General features: G+C 42.5%; 1 protein-coding gene across 1 annotated transcript in view; it reads right to left on the reverse strand.

The window, feature by feature from the left end:
• brsk2a (BR serine/threonine kinase 2a) overlaps window positions 1-18,251 on the reverse strand; it is a gene marked incomplete at both ends in the record, with an annotated part of 123,252 nt that overhangs the window by 16,306 nt on the left and 88,695 nt on the right. Inside the window, 2 exon segments of the mRNA XM_080504794.1 lie at window positions 6,965-7,081; window positions 17,528-17,668. Coding sequence (XP_080360920.1) covers window positions 6,965-7,081; window positions 17,528-17,668 — 258 coding nt within the window.

Here is an 18,251-nt window from a genome sequence, read left to right on the forward strand (position 1 = left end):
CTACAGACGGCGAACAGACCCACTAATCTTCACGGCGCCGGGACGGACTGACAGTAAATCCAATGACGAGATTGACACGTCAATATCACGCCAGGATTTATTGGCGCCGGTGGCTCCGGATGAGTGACTCTGTTGCGCCGTACATAAACTTTTTTTCCCCCCTGCACCTTGACTTTTTTCCCCGTGTTTCTAAAAATCCATTTAACCAAACATAAAACCAGGTAATGGTAATATCTTTACCATAATATATAATCGCCTGGAACAAACAATCGGTGAATCACCCGTCCGTCCAAAGCCTCCCGGCCTGACGGGAGCTTTTTTACTGCCGGTATATCTCGCCGTAAATGAGGGACCAGATACTCTCTGGACGGCCGTTAGCTCACGTTCTGTCTTGTGTGATCATGAATATCTGCACCCGACAGCACCGTTTCCCTCAATCTGTCAAAACTCTGGCCGGCAACAATGAAACAAAGCCGCCTTGTCGGGGAAAAAAGCTATAGGAAACAAGTTTGAAATAATATATGCAACATATGTGCTACAAGCTTTTAGCTACAGCTGGAACTGGAATGGATAAAAAAAATACAAAAAAAACCTGAAGTTAAGAGCCTGAAGTTTATGTTTTTTACGTTTTCTCGTTCATTTATATTTAGTTTTTTGTTGTTTTTTGTGGGAGAATGAATAAGTACATTGTGCTCATGTTGACACAAGTAAATTGTATCTCTTAAAAATAAAAAAAATAAAAAATAAAAATAAAATTCTATATATATATATATATGAAATTGTTAAACTGACAAATAAAGAATTTTTAAAAAAGGAACTAAACCAACCAAACTGTCTGAATTCTGGATTATTAGACGACCAAATCAAAACATTCATTTATTCTGTGAAATGAGTGTAATCCAGATCGGTATAGATCAGGGGAAAAACATTAAAAAAATTATATATATATATTCATGTGTGTAATGACGAATTTCATAAAGTAAACATTTCATATATATATAAGTAAACATTTATAACATATATAAATGTTCATAACATTATAACATATATAAGTAAACTTTTCATATATATATATATGCTAGAAATACATTTTTATGTGTGTAATGACGAATTTCATTCAGAAAGTTATTGAAAACTTCTTAGAGACGTACAACTAAAAGTGGCTCCTAAATATTAAAAAATATTTCCCGTATGGAATCTAGTAGACGAGCTTTGAGGCTCCGTTTACATGATCGTTTTTGCACTCTTGTTTCAAAAAAGCTTCGCCTTGCCTGTTTATACGAAATCGACAGAAAATGTGAAAATTATGTAGCTAGCTTGTTTGGCCACTAGAGGCCACTGTTGTCCTCTTAGCATGTGCAGAGCTACTAGTTACAACGGCCGTGGAGCGTTTGCGCTGTGGCAGTGTTTTTTTTAAATTAATCTCCCCCATGTTCCACGAAGACTGAGCCGGAGCATTTTCCAAAAAGTTCCACCTTGTTCCGCCATTTTCAAAAAAAGATTTGAGTTCTCACTTGGACCCGGACATTTCACCGTATGTGGCACCAGTAGGTTTCACTAAAATTATCTTTACGCTAAGATTGTTTTCAACAGGAATTAAACAATTCCTATTTTTTGTGAAAATGTATACATTTTCACTACGTATTCTCTGCCCCGCCACAAAGAAGAAACTTTAAACTGTAATGTTATCATGGCACTATTTTACCGCTCCGGCTCACTGGAGTGTTTCGGGCTCCCGCTGTATCATATTGATTAAAATAAAACCGGTAATCTGAGACATGAAAGCTTTTAATCTTTTCCACACACTCAGAAACACTTTAATCGCTCCCACTGGAAGCCCAAAGTCTCTGAAACTCATATCCATTAAAGACACAGTTTAGTGTTTGTGCTCATCAATTTACTGTCTTTGATAAGAAAAGGTAGTAAAAAAAGAAAATTACAAAAAATTGCAATTTCTGGCTTCACAGCATGACTCAGCGTTTTACTGTCAGCGTGTGTCTCGTCTTCTCTAAATGAGATCTCAGCTATGAGAGATCGCCGACGTGAAAACGTCGCATCGAGAATATTGACACGGGCAAATCTGCTGCGGTGGAGGAAAGTGAAAGAAACGTGACCTTTTGCACAAAGAAGTAAACATGACCGGCACAGAGGTCGACCTGAAAACGGCCATTTATGACACCAGAAACTCAAGTTATATATGAAGACGGGAAAGATAAACTGTGGTGCTGCTTTCCTCTGACTGGAGGCTTTGATCTTTTCTTAAAGCACATTTGCTTTTTTTTTTTTCCTTCTTCAAAATAACACAATTAACGTCACATAATTTGAATTTTGGGAATTTTTTCTAATTCTGTCAACATTTTTTTGGGCAAAAAACTAAACCCTAGATTTTGTCACCATTTTTTTAAAACTAATATTACAAGTTTAACAAAATACATATACACAGGGTTTATATATACAGTCTACACATTGCCATACGTACGCATATACATACAAATGCATGAATGTACACGACATAAATAATACTATTTAAATTTCATGTTACATTTTAAATACAAAATATTATGTTCATTAAGTATTAATATATTTTATACCATTAAATACATGATATATTATTGCTGTCCTCTGTAAAATTGCTGCTCTTCTTTCTTATACTTACTCACAATATATGATTTAAAAAAATACGATAAAATGAGCAGTGAGACACGTGTGGAAAGCAGGTCGTCGCGTCGCTGCTCTCATTGTTATATTCTATCATTTCAATGTATTTATGTTTTTTTTCTCTTTTTTTACAAGTATGATTTCATGAGGGAAATTGACAAATGAATTGAGAACCACTTCCTGGAGTTATTTTTGTTTTTTTTCAATTTAAAAAAAAAAAAAAAAGGAAAGATTTTATTTATTCATTTCTTTATAATAAATAAATAAAAACAGCTCGGCAGTCCAGCAACTTGTTTATCGCTCACCCAGCGGGGGCTGAGCGGATCGCGGTGCATCCGCAGCGACCGAGCGGCGGTTCGAACGAAACGAAATTCCGCCGACTTAAATCCGCTGCAATGTGGCCTTTCTAGGAAACGGGAGAGAGTCTGGTTCACGGCGGGCTGCCGGCGTGACTCAGCGAAAGCTCTCCGTGACTGTAGCGGCCAAAAAAAAAAAAATAAAAATGTAAAAATAAAATAAATTACACAACAGTTTTTGACCGCCAGCTTGTGCGTGCACGTGGCGAGGGCGAGCGTGCAACGTGCATCATCTGAAGGGAGGGCGCTCCGGGGGAAACCGGAGCGTCGTTCCAAAATCGTCAGAGGACAAAGGGTCTCGGAGGTTAGCGGGGAGGGGGGGGAGGGGTGGTGGTGGTGGTGGAGGGGGGAGGGGATAATTCCGTTTGTAATTCCAGCCGCGGTTGATTTGGAGGTTTAATCCGGACGGAATCATTGCGAGCGGCGGACAGATGTCACCGGGTCTCTGTTTGTCTCTCAATCAAGCCCAGAGTGTCGCGAGTAAATATTTGTCGCAAGGTGAACCCCGCAAGAACATCCCGTCCCATTTAGAATCCCGACGTACGACGAGATGTTATGAGCATTTTTTCTGAATTATTTAAGCGACGGCAGGGCCGTGTTGCACAACGCCAGAGAAGCTCGGGGGCCACAAATCAATACGATCGCCCCCCGGTCGGTTCGTTAATCACAACATCATTGACGTCAATGGTCAACGAGAAGAAAATGTATAAGATGAGATTATGTGAATTCAAGTTATCTGGTCGTAAAATGACTCTTCCAATATTCACGGTGCCGCCAGAAAGCTGCAGCTCGCGGCTCCGCGAAGTGCTAATTGGAGTCAAAAGTGAGGGGGGAAAAAAAATCCTGAAGTCCGATCGATTAAAAGAAGATTGGAGCCATGGTTGTGGAGCTACCTTGAATTTTAAGAATCACCCAAAACTTTTTTGGGAATTTGGTATTCACAAAGTGCAGCTGCTGATTTGAGCCGTGACCACATCTGAGTGGTCGTGAAATTATACTTCACAAGACTGGAAGGGGTTCAGAAAGTTTATTTTGAAGACTTTCTGTGTTCGCTGGTTTTTACGAGGGCAAAATGCAGAAAGGAAAATAATGTGAAAAGATGCGTCATCGAGGCAATTATGGCCTCTGGCCCATTTAGATATCGATAAAATATAAATTTTGAAGGATTTTATAAACATGGACTTTTGTTTTGAATGAGTTTGGGGCTTTTATTTTGAAAGCCAGCTACGCTCTAATCCAACTAAACCCGAGATTACATTTTTCTTATGCTTTAAGTGCAATTTTATTAAGTAAAGATAATTTTTTTAAGGAATTTGGGGCTTTTAGTTTGAAATCCAGCTACGCTCTTATCTGGCTAACCACTTAATATTTATTTTTAAAGTTTTAGGTGTCATTTTAATAAACAAAGAGTTTCATTTTGAAGGAGTTTGTGGCTTTTATTGTGAAAGCCAGCTATGCTCTAATCTAGCTAATCACTAAATATCAATTTTTTAAAGGTTTTAGGTGTCATTTAATTAATGAGGACTTTTATTTTGAAGGAACTTAACTGGTCACAGATTGATTGAAGTGGCATTGCATACTACAGGAGGTGGCAGGGAGAGGTTTTTTTTTTTTCAATTTTTCTTACCATTTTGGGGGGAGAAACAAGTCCTCAGATTCGTTATTCAAAAATACATTATCTTTCAGTCTATAGACTGTTCATAGTTTCAATGAAGCTCGGACGACTGCAAAAACGTTCCCATTGTACGATCTCAAATTAAATAGAGGGGAGAGAAAAAACCGACAAAGAAGGAATCAATAAAAACACTGCTGATGTATGGCGGCTCCGGCTGACGCCTCACTTTCAACACGAACTTCACAGACGAGTGAATTGAGTCGTCAGAGAACGATACACAGTCGTCTCTCGATCACGAAGTCAGTGTGGGAAAATGAAACGCCGTCGACTGGGCTTCCTCCTTTATTGACAAATATGAGTGTGACAAATAAAAACACCCCCCCTCCTCTCGGTGTGAAGACTTAAGTCCTCTTTGGAGAGCAAGCGTCTCGCTTTGAAAGTGACTTTTTGCTGCGGGCGAATTGATCAGGGTGTTGGGATTGATGGCGTGGTCGTGACTGCGAGATCGTAAACCCTGCGTTGAGACGTGACGAGACGGAGAGCAGTAAATGTGTGGCCGTGGCCTCGGCCTCGCTCAAAAACACCAGAGAGAGAGAGGACTCTCCTCAAGAGATCAACAAAACCACGATTAAAAAAACAAACCACCCACTCATCGCCCTGCTGATCAGTCGCTGGTGCTTCTCTTCTTGCATATTGGTATTTTCTCTTTCCACCGATTACTCTGAGTCACCTGAGGCCACATTTACTTGACGGTTTCAGGCGGAAATCTGCGTGGGGGGGTTTGTTTCTGTCTCCATGGAATGTAAGGGAAAGCTGCTGATCGTTTGGGGGCACCACCGCCTGAAGCCAACACTGACCAGAGAGGAAGAAAAATGCAACGAAGTACAAATCCCACCAGAGAGAGAGGGATTTGTGAGTGGCAAATTAGCTCGTGGCTAATGGGTAGCTGCAAGCAACCACGATATATAGTTGGAAGGAACTGATGGTCGACCTCACGAGGTGTAAACCGGACATCCAGCCGATCAACATAAATGGGGAAGAGGTGGAGATGGCGTCAGACTTTCGGTTCCTGGAGATGGTGTCAGACTTTCGGTTCCTGGAGATGGTGTCAGACTCTCGGTTCCTGGAGATGGTGTCAGACTTTCGGTTCCTGGAGATGGTGTCAGACTCTCGGTTTCTGGAGATGGTGTCAGACTCTCGGTTTCTGGAGATGGTGTCAGACTTTCGGTTCCTGGAGATGGTGTCAGACTCTCGGTTCCTGGAGATGGTGTCAGACTTTCGGTTCCTGGAGATGGTGTCAGACTCTCGGTTTCTGGAGATGGTGTCAGACTTTCGGTTCCTGGAGATGGTGTCAGACTCTCGGTTTCTGGAGATGGTGTCAGACTCTCGGTTTCTGGAGATGGTGTCAGACTTTCGGTTCCTGGAGATGGTGTCAGACTCTCGGTTCCTGGAGATGGTGTCAGACTCTCGGTTCCTGGGCCTCCACATCAGCGAGGACCTAACTGAGACTGTAAACTCTTCAGCAATCCTGAAGAAGGCACAACAGAGACTCTACTTCCTGAGGATCCTAAAACCGGAGCTCTTGTTGTCCTTCTACCGCTGCTCAGTGGAGTCGGTGCTGAGCTACGGCACCTCGCTGTGGTTCACCAGCTGCACCACAGCAGACAGGAAGAAGCTCCAGAGGGTCATCACCACTGCCCAGAAACTGATTGGCTTCCCCCTCCCATCCCTGGACGACATCTACAACACCCGCTGCCTCAAGTGAGCCCACAACATCCTCAGGGACTCCTCACACCCCGGTTGTCACCTCTTCCAACTTCTGCCATCAGGGAGGCGTTTCAGGGCAATAAAGACAAAAACAAACAGACTTAAAAACGGTTCCTTCCCAAGAGTTGTTGTTACCCTGAACGCCTCGAACACCAACAAACCCCGAACTGCTGCCTTTATCCCCTCTTTCCTGTAAATACCCCCTTGGGGCTGTACAGTTTTTTTTTTTTTTTTTTATAGTTTTCATGTCTGCACTATTCTATTCTATTTATTTTTACAGTTTTATAGATCTTTGTTGTTTTCACGCCATTTTGCACTAATTATCATCGACTTTCCAATGTTTGCACTGTTTCCTATGAGAGCTGCTATTTTTTAATTCCGTTGTGCTTCAGAGGACAATGACAATAAAGGAATTCTGATTCTGATTCTCTATATTCTTCAGACCAGATATCAGTGATGGTGACAGGGGAACGGGAACACCCCCTACCTAAGAGGACCAGAGTTCTCTGGTCCAGACTGAACAGCGCCGTTGGGTTTTGCTATCAGACACCATGCTTTTGACACTCACCCGCAGCTGGTTTCCAAAAGACTGTCTCCGACCTGAAGGGACGCCATGCCGAAGTCCGCTATCCTGATGTTGTTCTTTTCGTCTAGCAGGAGGTTCTCTGGCTTTAGATCCCTGTGGCTGCCAGGAAGGAAAGAGGAGACATGAAGCGGTTAATGAAACATGAAAGCAAAAAAAAAAAAAAAAAAATCACAAGAACAAGTACAACCGAGGTGAAACAAGAGGCGCGCCACCAGGGTCTATCAAACACCTGCGCGTCGCAGCATCTTTAGCATGTAACACGCCGCCCCGCCACCTCTCCGCTCCGCCACCTCTCCGCTCCGCCGCTCCCTCTGATCCGTCCGTTCTGACACGAGGAGGCTCTCCCACCTCGCCGCCGCTACGATATGTGACGGCCCCCCGCTGTGTCCTTTTCTCATTCGATTTTCCTCTTCGTCCCTCACCCCTCCCCCTTCCCCCGCCTTCATCTCCCAGACAGCCACTAGCCTATACCGGCGCCGCGGAGGCCCCTTGTTAGCCTTGTCATTACCCCTAAACACAGCGAGGGGGGATATTATCCGCTGGGCGTCATCTCCCACCTTGAACGGGACCACTGAGAGGAAGATATTTCCTACAACTGTTGCCGAGTTAGAGGTTAAATTCCAATTTTTTTTGTTTTTTATCCGGTTCAAAGAGAAGCGGCGTTAGCATTTTATGGTGCATTTAACGTCTTCGCCCGGGTCGAGGCCCGGCAGAGCGTGAGCGTGGAAGTCTATCCAACACTCCCGTCTCCCTTTCGCTCGCCCGTCTCGTCCGGGGCTTCGTCTCCTCACCGAATTGAGACGGATAGCGATAGCGCCGCGGGGCTGCCAGCAAGTCATGACCAAGACTTTCATCTTCTCTTTAGGCTAATGATTGAAAGGAGAGGGAGAACAATCGCTGGATCCGTCGGCCCTTTGAAGAGCGACTCATCAAGATGGACAGTTAACCTCAGATGACACCGGCTGGCGTGACGCCCGCCGTCGGTCCGCCGGGATTAGCTGTCGGTCGGCGTATCATCACTCCGGCAGTCTCTGTGATCCCGGCGATAATTGAAATGAAAGTCAGACGGGCGTCGGGGAAAAAAAACAGTCGTCCCCGGAGCGAAAGCCTTCACCGCTTCACACAACCGAGACGTCAGCAGCCGGAGAGTCTTAACCAACAAAGAGCTGCGATGTCTCCGAGGCGAGTGCGTCGAGAAATGTCTTGAAATCGTTCAGCGCCACACATGATAGTGTTTGATCTTCCTCCTCAGCGCACCGAGGCTCCAGTCACACGCCCAGGCTGCATGTTCTCCCCGCTCACTTACCAAGTACGGTCAAATTTAGAGGTAGGGCCCCGTTGAGGCAACTTTATTAAAAAAAAACTATGCATTCGTACCATGGCTGCAGTAAACAGTAATGGACAAGAGCAACAATGGCGGCCTTCAGAATGTCGTCACTCCCAGTCCATGTTCTCCTGGGACTTTGTGCTTTTATTTTGACAGTCACTGTGACAACAATCCAACTTGGTCGTCTGTCCACTAGAATGTCCGTTTTCTCCCATTGTTAGTGTTTAGAACCGAATTAGCATCGCTAGTATGATAGCCGTTACTTCACATCGGGTAGCAACATCAGTGTGTGAAACACTGAGCAGGAAGTGTCTCCATGGCAACAGACGCTAATCGTCTTTGATCTCCACGAGGTGCCTCTCCCATCCGCCTTTGTATGACACATTTTTTCCATAGTTTTTTTTTATTTATTTATTTGGAAACGGTTAGCTGTTAACGTCCCAAGACCGAGTAAATCAGTTCTGGGATGATGACAAATAATTTCCTGCAATTTGGGTTGGTATTATTTACAAAAAGTTGTTAAAATACATACATAAAATAAATAAATACATGCAGCTGAAAACACAACCTTCTTGGTCGCCCAGCTTTAGTTGGGGAAGGTTTAAAAAAAAATAAAATAAATAACCAACAGTGCAAACTAGTGGCCCAAAATGTCCATTTTCATTTCCAAATCATTTTCATTGTCAACAAACATTATTTTCAAAACGTGTAAACAGGAAAACTTTTCTGGATTCAGAGTAAATCGTCTGTCGATTGGCCGATGAATAAAGGAGGAGGAAGAAAGGATGAAGGGATGAAGGGATGAGTGTTCAAAAGCATTTGAAGATTCACACCCAACTGAACCTTATGGACCCGAAAACCAAGTTATGACAATTCTCCAGCCATTAAACCGGTGTGTGGCGACCTTGAGGCGAGTCTCCCGCCGCGATATTGGCCTGAACAAGACGACACGAGGTCACAATGACCTTTGGCCATGAAAATCTAATCAGTTCGTCTTTGAGTGAAAAAAAAAAAAAAAAATCGTAGCTAAATCTAAAGGAAAGTCCTGCGAGGCGTGGAGGCGAGATCGAGTTAACGAGAATGTGACAGACGGACGGACTACGAGGAAATATAAAAGCCAGCATCTGTCGCCAGGCGGAGGCATAAAAATGACGAGTGAGTGGAATTTTAACGTGACAGAAGGTCATCCCGTAATCCCATAACTTTGGATGCACGTGGACCGGACCAACGGTGGGGGGAGGGGGGGGCTGGAGAGAGAACGGTGAATTAGAATGACATTGTTGATTTGTGGTTGGAAAAAGTGCGAAGACACTGTTCACTATGGGTTCTCACTGCGGGGGAAACCAAAAAAAAAAAAAAATCCTCATTGCTTCAACAAAGTCAAATACAAATAAATCCAAGTTTTCTTATGCAAATGTACAAAGCACAGTTTCGTTAAAATCATCAAACCAGCTGATCGCCGAAACAAGGAAAAGACATATTTTAAGCGGCGGCAGCGTCTGGAGGACAGACGGTTTTAGTGTCTGTCCGGACCTTGGTGTCTGTAATAGGACGGTAAACTTCCTCCGTGACGCGTTACGCTGCACTTTTGCGCCGTAATCTCGCTCGGCGCAGCAGGAATATCTTATGTTGAACAAATTCAAACAGCTGCAGCGAGCTTCAAAGTTTGTTTTTTCTCGCACCGCCTTCTCAAAGAAGTCTTGGGAAATACTTCTTTAGAAAATGTTCCACATGCGATGAGAGCAGGGTTTTTTTGTGTGTGTGTGCAGGTTGTTCCTGCAGGGCAATATGCAGTATAAATGTTAGTGTTGGGCTCGTCCCATATGGAGCACATGAAAGGAATAGTGTAGAATAATAATAAAATAAAAAAAAACCTACGGAGAGGCAGTGTTTATGGTTTATTGTCATCCATCATTGTCGCATCTGGAGTGGGCCGGGACCGGTAAAAATAAAGCCATTATATATTATTCGTTGTTGTATACGTGATGAAAATGTAGACATTTTCACAGGAGAAAAAAAAATGGCTGCAACTCCTGAGGTTTTTTTTTTGTAATCCAGCATTTTCTTTGAAACTTTGACAATGTCTTGGCGGTTTGGCCACGAAACTTATGTTTTCTACAAATACACATGCTAGCTGAGCAGGGTCTACCCCCCCCACCCCTCCCCCCACCCCACCCCTCCCCCGGAGGCTCTTCTACATATTTCCTTGCAATCCAACGCTGAGGTTTTAATTGCCTGTGATCATTATACACATAAGTTGCTGATATGTTGTGTTTTACAGGAGGCTGTAATGAGCCTGTCCTCTCCAGGGGTTTTTTACGTTTCACTGCTTAAAGTCTTCGGTCCAGGTTTTTTTTTTTTTTTTTTTTTATATTGCCACGTCGTTACGTCCGCTATCGCAACAAGATATGTGGCACTAATTACAAATGAGTAAAAAATAAAAAAACTAATGCTAACTGAGAAAATGGATTTTTCGCCACATTAACACGCTCTGAAAGTAGCGCACCTCTTTTCCATTGAACGCAAACGCAGTATTTTGTCTTTTTTAGCTGAAGTCGTGTTAAAACGCTCCCGTTCAGCCCCGGGTGCACCTCGTCCGCTTTCTATCCTTCCTTTTCTCTCGTAAAACTTTTTTTTTTTTGAGGGGCTTCTGCTGACCCAATTAGAACGAGACCAAGAGCTCAAGACGCTCTGCAGTGATATTAGCCAACGAGGACAATCTCCTGAATACAGCTGACTTGATATATTTAATATCGGGTCACTTGTTTTTTTCAAATCAAAGCTGAAAACCTTTTTTTTTTTTTTTAGGTTGGCTTTTAACTCTGTCTAGGGCAGCGTATTTATTCTGTATGCTCTGTTTTTATGAATTTCTGGAAGGCTTCCACCAACCTGCAGCACCGTCGCACCTCCCACAGTCAGAACCTGTGTTTTATTTGTTGTTTTTATGTATTATTCTTGTATTTATTTCTTAATGCATTGTTTTTATAGCTTTGTTGTAAAGCACTTTGGGTACCGCTGGGTTATTGTAAAGGGCTATACAAATAACATTTGATTGATTGATTAAATCGATTTTAATAAAAAAAAAAGCTTTTTAATGTTTAGCTAATTTTTTTTTTCTTTTTTAAACGACTCAGATTAGCCGATTCCGATAAGACGGCCGCCGCCCGGCGCAGCCTTTTAACTGGGAGTCACAACTCGATTAGCATTAAAGGGGAAAGCAGACATGAAGGCCTCGATCTCTTCTTATCGTCTGGCGCGCCGCTATCTTCTTCCCCTCCCGGGGGGGGGGGAGGGGGGGTTTCGAGTCGCGCCGTGTAAGGCAGCGACAAAGGAGCGGGATTACGACGAGCAAAACAGCTTGTTGTGCGGAAACCCGGCGCCGGACCCGGTAATCCAGAGGAGTTTGACCGAGGATGACGGGACGAGATATTAAAACCCTGCTCATCATCTCTACCCAGACAAACCGGCCGTTTTTAAATATTACACTTGACATGCTTTCTTTTCTATATAGTAATTTCACCCTCTCTCTATTTCCCTTACTATAACCATCTTTTACTGTAGCTCTACAATTTCCTCCGATTCGAGCTTCATAAACCGACCAACCACTTCCATTTCCCCCCATCCCCTGGTTTTATTTTATTTTATTTTGGAGACACATTTTCTCATTCCGTCTCCCATTTTTTTTGTTTTGTTTTTCACCACTCTACCTCGTCTTAACATCAACACCCCCTCCCCCGACTCTCAGTTTACCTGGAGCGAAACTATCAGACGAAATATGAGCGATTTCCATTCCGTGCTGTTGGCGGCTGCAGAGATGACAGTTTATAAGAAGCACCAGCCTTCTTGCGGGCCGATCCGCTGTAATCGGGAGGAACTCTTCTTAAAAAAAAACAAAAACAAACAGCAAAAAACAAAAAACCTCAGACAAACAAAGCCACAAACAGCCACCAGGGCATGAGACACGCAGAAGTCTGAACTCTTGCAGTCGAGTGACGACAAGTGTTTTTTAAGAGTTCACGACACAGAAGAGGAGTCGCCAAAATGTCGTGAAGCAGAGATGATTTAAAAAAATTTTTTGATAAAAAAACAAAGTAAGCCCATGTATGTACCAGTTATTTTCTCACATTACCTCAATAAGTGCTTTAGGCCCCGTTTACACAACATTTCAAGTGAAAACGCAGCGTTTTAGCTTGAGAACATTCCGAGTACGAGTCCCGTTATACACTGAGCCGTTAAAACGGTGCTGAGGTTTGTTAACTGCAGTGAAACATGGTGAAAATGTTTTGATCATCACAAAACTAAACAATTACTACAAAAAAAATCTCATTTTAAAAGGGTCTCATTATTCAGATTTTCAAGGTTTATTTGATTTTTTCTCTATTAGAATATCGGATCCTAGGAGCTGCATTCAGAATCTGCTGTGTCTGTGTGAGCTGGACTGGCTCCGCCCACACACACGCCCATCTATGGGAAGATGGAGGAAGTACTTCCTCTCGTGGCGCCATGTGCCAGAGCAGAGCTGAGTAATTGTGGGAGGAGTCAAAGGGGGGAGGAGCCTACCTTGATTGTGATTGGCTAAAACCCCGGATGACACTATATAGGGTTTGATTTCTGATTGGCTGGTTGGAGCAACACACTTTTTGAAAACTAAAACAAGCCAGGGAGAGAGAGGACACACTTTCTTCACTTCTGGGGCGTCGTTCCAGATGTGGAGACGATTTGTACTGCTGGAAAACCTTTAGAAAGTGAATTTTGAGACGACCACGTTGGATTGATACTCCGGTGACTGTCAAAATAAAAGTACCAAGTCCCAGGAGAGCATTGACTGGGACTCCAGACACGACGGAGGAAAACATTGGATATCCGATTGGCCGTCTACTGAGCATGTGCAGAAGGACATGTTCGCGGAAACCGAGCGTTTTCAAAAAGTTGCACTTTGGCTTCAAGTGTTGCGCTTTTCTCTTGAAACCGCTGCCGCGTAAACGACGATGGAGGGAGGAACGGTGGAATGTGGTTGATCAGATGGTAACGGTTTGAGAATCCATTGGTCGTAAAAAAAAAAAAAAAAATCAAGTTTTTACTTCTTAGAGGCTTTTTTTTCTTTCCTGAGCAGAAACATCTTTAGTTCGGTGGCGTCAAACACATTTGAGTTCCTGTCATCTGAAGTGGGCCGCACTAGGGAAATAGTGGCAAAATACATTTTAAAGCTTTATATGTGATGAAAAATGTCTTTTATTTTTACGAAACAAATCAATTACAACCATAAAATTACATCTCAAAATGAAGCCAATTCTAAAGAAACGCAGTGAAAATGGAATCGGGTCGTGGGACCAGTCGAGAAGCACAACTAGTCAATCCAATTTGACGATAGGTGACGATTTAATATATTTTATATGTCGTTTACGACAGGAAATGCATGTTTTTTTGGGTTGTTTTTTTTTTTTACGCTGCGAGGAAGCGCCTGGATCAGGGAAGGTTCTCACCACCACATAGATAGATAGATAGATAGATAGATAGATAGATAGATAGATAGATAGATAGATAGATAGATAGATAGATAGATAGATAGATAGATAGATAGATAGATAGATAGATAGATAGATAGATAGATAGATAGATACTTTATTTATCGCCGAAGGGAAATTGTTTTGTTGCAGCAATCTGGTACATACGAATATTATAAAATACAATAGAATAGAAATAAAAGCAAAAAATAAAAATGTAAAAAATATCTGGGTATAAGACATAAAGTAAAAAACATGGCCGTGCAGTTTATCTCCTCGCCGTCGACCCTCAGAGACGCCATGAAACTGACGTCCTGGAAAATAAGACGCTTTCCGAGCGACGCAGCGACGATTGTGGCGGTAGCGCTACAATACAGCTATCGATTAGCCGCTGCTCTTTCATTCCGCCATTGAGGGATTTCGCATCGGTTTGTGTTGTTCGCTCGTCGGTAATACACACACACACACACACATATACGCACACACAAAACCTGCTTCTGAGGTGTTGAAGGGGAAATATAGTTAAGTTATTACGCGCTCGCCGTGTCTCCGGTGGGTGTTTGCTCTTATGGCCGCCGTCTCCGGAGCGTGTTTCACTGAGCTCTTTTGTTAAACGCGGAGATTGACTGTTATTAGCAGTCCTGGAGGTGGAGGTGTTTAGGAGCCGCCGGCCGTTAAACACCAGGCTTCCTCTTCCAGGCATCCGACACTCCGACACGCTGATCTGAAGTGTTTCCAGGAGTGGTTTTTGTTTTTGTTTTTATCGGCGGCGGAGCGTCGTGACCTCTGGCAGCCCCGCGGCGGGAATAAAGCTGAAGGCTTGGCACAGATCAGGAGAGTAGCGCGACATTACGCCGGGGTCACGACCTCATATTACACCCCCACCTCCCCCTCCCCCGTTTCTACGACCAGGTTTTCAAGGGAAAACTAAAAAGGCTGTGTTGCGTTTTCTGTGCCTGTTTTTGAAAACGTTGCCGCTGGTCATGTGCGCCACAGTTGCAGTATGTGGTTGTTCTGCACGCGCTCAGTTAACCCACATGGAAAGAACCTATATAAACATATATGTTTCAATATAGGTTTTGATATAGGTCTTTAATATATGTGACATATATAAAATTGGCCGTTTTCCTATATTATATGTACATATATGTGTGCACATATACGTGCATACAGGTACCTATATAGGTACCTTTATATTTTTTGTTAGTTCTTAGTTATTGCCTTGATAATGTATGACAGTTGCCAAAGTGATATATATATATATATATATATATATATATATGTGTGTGTGTGTGTGTGAAAATAAAGAAGCAGTACAGGAGACCTATATGGCCTGTATATTCACATATATGCACCTCAATTTAGCCAAAATGTGGCATATATACGCATGTATGCAGCATATATGTCCATATAAACTGCTTATAGGTTTCATATATGTGCATATATCTTCATATAGGTTATTTCCATGTGGAAATAGAAAATAACAATGTTTGGATATTCTCCTGGGACGTATTATGTTTGCATTAGTTGTAAAAACGTATTTAGTTAATACCTTTCGCCAACGAACGTTGGCTGAGAAGATGATGTTTTCGTCTGCATGTATTTGTTTATTTATTGCGCGTATGTATTTTGCCAACTTTTCACAGAAACGACTCAAATCTTCAGGGATGATTTGTCGTCATCCAAGGACGTTAGCGGCTAACCGTTTCCGAATAAATCCCCCAGAAAACTGCGTGAAAAAAAGTCCTGTGCAAAGCGGATGGAGGAGATCAAAGGAGATCAGCGTCTGTTGCCATGGAGACGCTGCCCTCTCAGCGTTTCACACAGTGATGTTGCTACCTGACAGGTTAGCATCGATATGGGCTAACGGCTGACATGCTAGCGATGCTAACTCGATTAACAAATGCGGCGTTGGCGAAGGCTCTACCGACTGTAGCCGTTTTATTTTGATAGTCACCACATTGACAATCCAACTTGGTCATCTGTCCACTAGAACGTCCGTGTTCTACCGTTGTTAACGTTTGTAGCTCGTTGTTCTCCGCTAGCATGTGCGTGTGGTTCCTTTTACAAAAACAACAGCACCCACTAGTGGCCCAACATGGAAGCTACATTGTTTTCAGTATTTTATCTGTTTTGGTTTTTTTTTTTGCAAATGTTACTGTGTAAAAATTGTCTTCAGAAATGAATAAGAAAATACAAAACCGATATGTTTCGATTTTGAAATGTTGACTTTCTGAAACGATGCGTTTTCACTCAAAACGATGTCGTCTTGGTTAAAAAAAAACAGTTTTTCCTTGTTCACCATCCAGCTCACGAAAGACTATTTTTTCCGACGTCTGTTTGTTTTTTAACCGTCTCCCTCTCACCGCCTGAATCAGAGAATTTCATTCGGCCGGAGGAAACGCTGAGTCATGATCGTCTCCGTTGGCCTTTCATTCATACCCAGACTCGCATCCATCTGGCTTGATGGGGATTTTTTTTTTTTGGGGGGGGGGGACGTGGGCGTGAGGACAGAAGCGAGGGAACGGGAGGTGTGCAGAACAAGAAAGACAAACATGTGCTTACCCCGCCCCCCCTCCACCCCCCCCCCCCCCCCCCCCCCCGCCCCCAAATCTGCACGGTGAGTCACAGACAAGAAGCAGCAACTTCTAATGGTCGTCGAGCAGAAATGGAAGAAATGATTGCAGCATCCCCCTTTCTTTTCTTTTCTTTTTTCATATATCACCATATGCTGGGATCTCATTAGCGGGGAAAGGAGGAGAGGTGAGACGGGCGGCGGACGTCTGCCTTGTTTTGCCCCCTAATTTGAGGAGAGGGTGAACAACACTTCCAAACATTAATCCCCCTCGTGATAAATTTACAAGGCGTCATTTTTTGTAATTTTTTTTTTCCAGGAGCAGCGAAGACGGAGAGACGGAAACAAAGATAAACCTGTGAAAAAGAATGTCAATTAATCCCCACAAGAGTGTGTTCTTAGTGTCAATCCCGGGATGTTTTACTCTAATTGGCCTAATCTGATCTGCGAAAACCGAAGTGATGTGTATTTTGTTTTCCACTTCTTTATTTAAATGACTATTTTAGTTATTTATCCATTCAAAATGACTAATTAAAAACATTTCCTGCAACAAAACTTCCAATCTGACAGTCTAAAGAAAAGAAATATATATAGTTCGACAGGTATTATTGTGCATTCTATATACAGTATTTCCAATATACAAATACAAAAACCATAATTTTCACATTTGTGCAAATCACATTATTTATGTCCCAAATCTAATTTTCATACTTGACCATTGTAGTTTTTTATGTATTTCTTGAAATTCAGGAGCGTTCCTGACCTCTTTTACTTCTTTCTGAAGTGTTTTCTATAAACTAAATTCTGTCACTGTGACAGTTGGTTCCATTGTTTTGGAATATGTTTTGTTTTATATAACGAAAAAAAAAAAAAAATTATTCTCTGAAACATTTCAGCATCTCAGATTTATTACATTTAAAAAAAATGTGGAAGGCTGGAGCAAAGTAATATATATATAAAAAAACCCAAAATCTCTTAAAAAGTAAGTGACGCTTGTATTGCTCGCGTAAAATTCTCTTTATTTTTTAACCTACTGTAAACATAGTCATCAAAACTTGTTAGTTATCGTCTTGCATTATTTTGGCGCCGTTGCGTTGTGCTCAGTGTCTCCCCTGCCTGGACGCCCGGGGGTCACTTACCATATGGAATGACTGTGGCAGAAATCCAGCGCTGACATGATCTGTCTGAAGAACTTTCTGGCCTCTTTCGGCGTCAACCTGCCCTTCTTCACCAAGTAGTCGAAGAGTTCGCCACCGGACACGTGTTCTAGCACGAGGTACCTGCGCAGAAAGGTAAGTCGTTAAATAGAAGAAGAAGAAGAAGAAGAAGAAGAAACACACACCACTTTTTTTTTTGCAAAAAATCAAACAATCATTCTATAAAATTACTACAATCTCAACATAAAGCCAATATTAATTAAAAAAACAACTTATGGTGAAAAATACAGTGAAATGTCATGGGAATATCCTATAACTGTTGCATTGTGGGTGTTTTTTCATTCTCAACCATAGTGGGTGTTTTCAGAAATACATTTCTCTGAACTGTCCCAGTAATAAAAGAGAAAGTTTGTGTCCGTGTGTTTTAACTGCAGGAGCTGAATGATGCGTTCAGGGGCATCACGTAACTCCGCCCTTCGACACGTCAAAGAGCTCGTACAGTAGCGAGGCTACATGCTAAACAGGATTAACATATAACTGACAGTCATCAGCGAGCTGGAACACTTCCTTTCGCTTCAGAAATATCTTTAACTGGCTGACGACAAAAAACGAGTAATCCAGTGTGTAACTATTTCCAAACCAGTAATCAGATTGTAGTTACTTCTCAAGTCACTGTGTTTTACTATCGCAGCGTCCAGCAGGACGA

The sequence above is a fragment of the Blennius ocellaris genome (genome assembly GCF_963422515.1).
Source record: "Blennius ocellaris genome assembly, chromosome: 11".
NCBI lineage: Eukaryota > Metazoa > Chordata > Actinopteri > Blenniiformes > Blenniidae > Blennius > Blennius ocellaris.